General features: G+C 38.0%; 1 protein-coding gene across 1 annotated transcript; it reads left to right on the top strand.

Annotated features, from left to right (window-relative positions):
- Positions 1-541: 541 nt before the first annotated feature.
- Positions 542-2,314, top strand: s100t (S100 calcium binding protein T). Its single transcript, XM_039679656.2, has 3 exons — positions 542-859; positions 1,565-1,727; positions 1,808-2,314. Exons 1-3 carry the CDS (start codon positions 780-782, stop codon positions 1,982-1,984), a joined length of 420 nt encoding a protein of 139 aa, XP_039535590.1. The 5' UTR covers positions 542-779; the 3' UTR covers positions 1,985-2,314.
- The last annotated feature ends 276 nt before the right edge of the window (positions 2,315-2,590 follow it).

The raw sequence follows: 2,590 nt of genomic DNA, 5'->3' as shown, positions 1-2,590 counted from the left end.
CCCTTTTCTAGGTCAAAGCGCTACATATGGAAGGGTGAATCTTAATGTGTATTTTATGTATTAATATAGCCATACTCAAATACTTAAGTGTAAAATTTGACTTAAAATAAAACAAAATGATTACAGTATATATATATATATATATATAGAGAGAGAGAGAGAGAGAGAGAGAGAGAGAGAGAGAGAGAGAGAGAGAGAAAACCCATATTTTACAGCATAACTACAAATACTGTAGTATTTCTAGAGCTGACTGTTTTTTGGGACCGCGATGTTTGTGTCTAAGTCATCAATTACAGGAGATAAATGATTTAGTTCGGGGTGCTGAACTTAACTATCACGTCTCTAAAAGTTTAATGTGACAAGCACAAGAACATATAACTAACCTTTAGGATCAAACATATCTATTTACCCAAAAGCTCTTCTTTCAGTAAAGTCTTCAGAGCATGTTTATTGACATGAATTTCATGTAGTTCCATTCAATAAGTAGGAAAGTAAATCAACAAAACAAAACAGAGTATATCTGGCTTATTTTCAATTGCTCAAGTTTCCATCCGAAGTAGAAAACTTTCACTCTTTCAATTACGTCACTGAGTGTCAACATCACGTTTACTCTTTTATGCAACACTGTTTTTATAATTTTTTTCCTTAACATTGTGAATGTGTAAACAGAGAAAGCAAAAGGTTGGAAATAGGTTGGCAGAAATAAATGAAGGATGGATGGAAGGGAGGGAGGGAGGAGTGTAAGGTATAATGGGAGGAGGACCAAGTAGGTATATAAGATGCTGGCCATCGCCTCCTGTCTTCACCAGCATTCATCTCTCCTCAAGGAACAGAAGAGCAACAATCATCTAACAGCAAGGTAAGGGAAAGCAACAGATGGATGGAAGAACAGATTTTAATTGTGCATTTTAGTGCTAGGTGGATTTTGTGCTGCCTCATGCTCCTTTTGAGCTTTTGGACCAGACTGGAAAATAAAGACCTTGGCGTCTTTGCACAAAGAAAATCATGTGCTAAATAAAAGTTTGATGTAAAAATCGGCCATGTTTTAACATTAGCTTTTCTGAGGCTCCCCCCTCAAGTTTTGCATGGCTTGTGACATCTCTGTAGAGGAAGTTATTTTTTCCAACCCAGTAAATGTATCAGTTCATCCATCAGGACAGGGCACAGATCAAACCCAGGGCAGTGTTATGTGTGTGTGTGTGTGTAGCTGGCTCGGATTACACTTGGCCGAGTAACTTCCTCCCCAGGTTCGGAGTGTGTTCTCCGGTTTAGGATTTCACTCTTATCTGGCGAGTCACATTTCCCTTCTGTAGTTAAGTTAAGCCCCTTGTAGGATGATCTGGAAGGGGAAGTCATTGCGTTTTATGCAGAGAATCTATGACTGCTTATTTTGCAATGTTTTTACTGTTGCGGTCTAAGAATATAAGCCTGCCTCGTGCTTTTAAATATTTAACACAAGCCAGAAATACTCCCCCTAAAGAAAACCTATTTTGCATCGTTGAGTGCATTTCATAAGTCTAAATAGAGTCACTTGCTACAGTGACCTATAAATGTTTTTCTCCAGAATGTCCGCTATAAACTCAGAGAATCCCTCCACGCTGGAGAACGCCATGCAGCTGATGATCCAGACGTTTCACAAGTACTCTGGGAACGAGGGCGACAAATATACTCTCAGTAGGCAGGAACTCAAAGAGATGCTAACGCAGGAGCTGGGCAACTACCTTGGGGTGAGAAGAAAGAGTTTTTTTTTCCTTACGAATGTCAGATGTTTATAATAATCTTTATCTGCATCTCTCTTGCTCCACAGAATGCACAGGATAAGGATGCGGTAGATAAAGTTATGGGAGACTTGGATTCAAACAATGATGGTGAGGTGGACTTCACAGAGTTCGTCATCCTCGTGGGCGCCCTCACTGTCGCCTGCAATGACTTCTTCCTCGAGTATCACGAAAAGGATGAAAAGAAGGGTGGCAAGAAAGAGTAGAGCTGGATTTCTCTGAACAAAAGCCAACACATGACCAGTAAATGATGATGAGGGGGAAATGGGGGGGAGAAAGGGAATATTTATGTGTATGAATCTTGCTTACTGAAAAAACTTCCACATCATCTCTTCATCCATGTTCAGTGCAATCCTTGGTTCACAAAATGCTCCATCACGAGGTGATGTTTCCAACCCCTATTTTAAATAAAAGCATAAGGAATGAGATTGTTGAATATGTGAATATGTGTTTCTTCCTTCATTGATTTATTTATTTTTAACAATTGGAGTTGTTCATTTTAAAATAATCTCTCGATATTACAATAAACTGCAGATTTAAAAAAAATATCTGAGGTTGGTTTGGTTTTTCAGTTTTGAATGAAGCGGTAATTTTACCACTGGATTAATCTTTTAAAGTTTTTTTTAATTTATTTTTATTTTCGTCAATGTAAGTTTCACGTTTGAGGGGGTTAAACCGTGACATCTACACATTTTTCAAAGTGGACTATTTGGCTGCTTCATTAAAAATGTGACATTTAGACGTTTTCTTCGGCGTGGATCCAGGCAAATGAATCCTTTTCACCTTGAAAATAATATATATATATATATATA

The sequence above is a fragment of the Pimephales promelas genome, chromosome 12, assembly GCF_988280905.1.
Source record: "Pimephales promelas chromosome 12, fPimPro1.hap1.1, whole genome shotgun sequence".
In the NCBI taxonomy this organism is placed as follows: Eukaryota; Metazoa; Chordata; class Actinopteri; order Cypriniformes; family Leuciscidae; genus Pimephales; species Pimephales promelas.
Note: the sequence above shows the minus strand (reverse complement) of the source record. Positions and strands in the feature narration are given on the sequence as shown.

Excerpts from the sequence above, each read along its gene's own strand:
- s100t (XM_039679656.2), top strand. The coding sequence starts at position 780 with ATGCTGGCCATCGCCTCCTGTCTTCACCAGCATTCATCTCTCCTCAAG. Across the intron at positions 860-1,564 it reads AACAATCATCTAACAGCAAG|AATGTCCGCTATAAACTCAG; the intron begins GTAAGGGAAAGC and ends GTTTTTCTCCAG. Across the intron at positions 1,728-1,807 it reads AGCTGGGCAACTACCTTGGG|AATGCACAGGATAAGGATGC; the intron begins GTGAGAAGAAAG and ends CTTGCTCCACAG.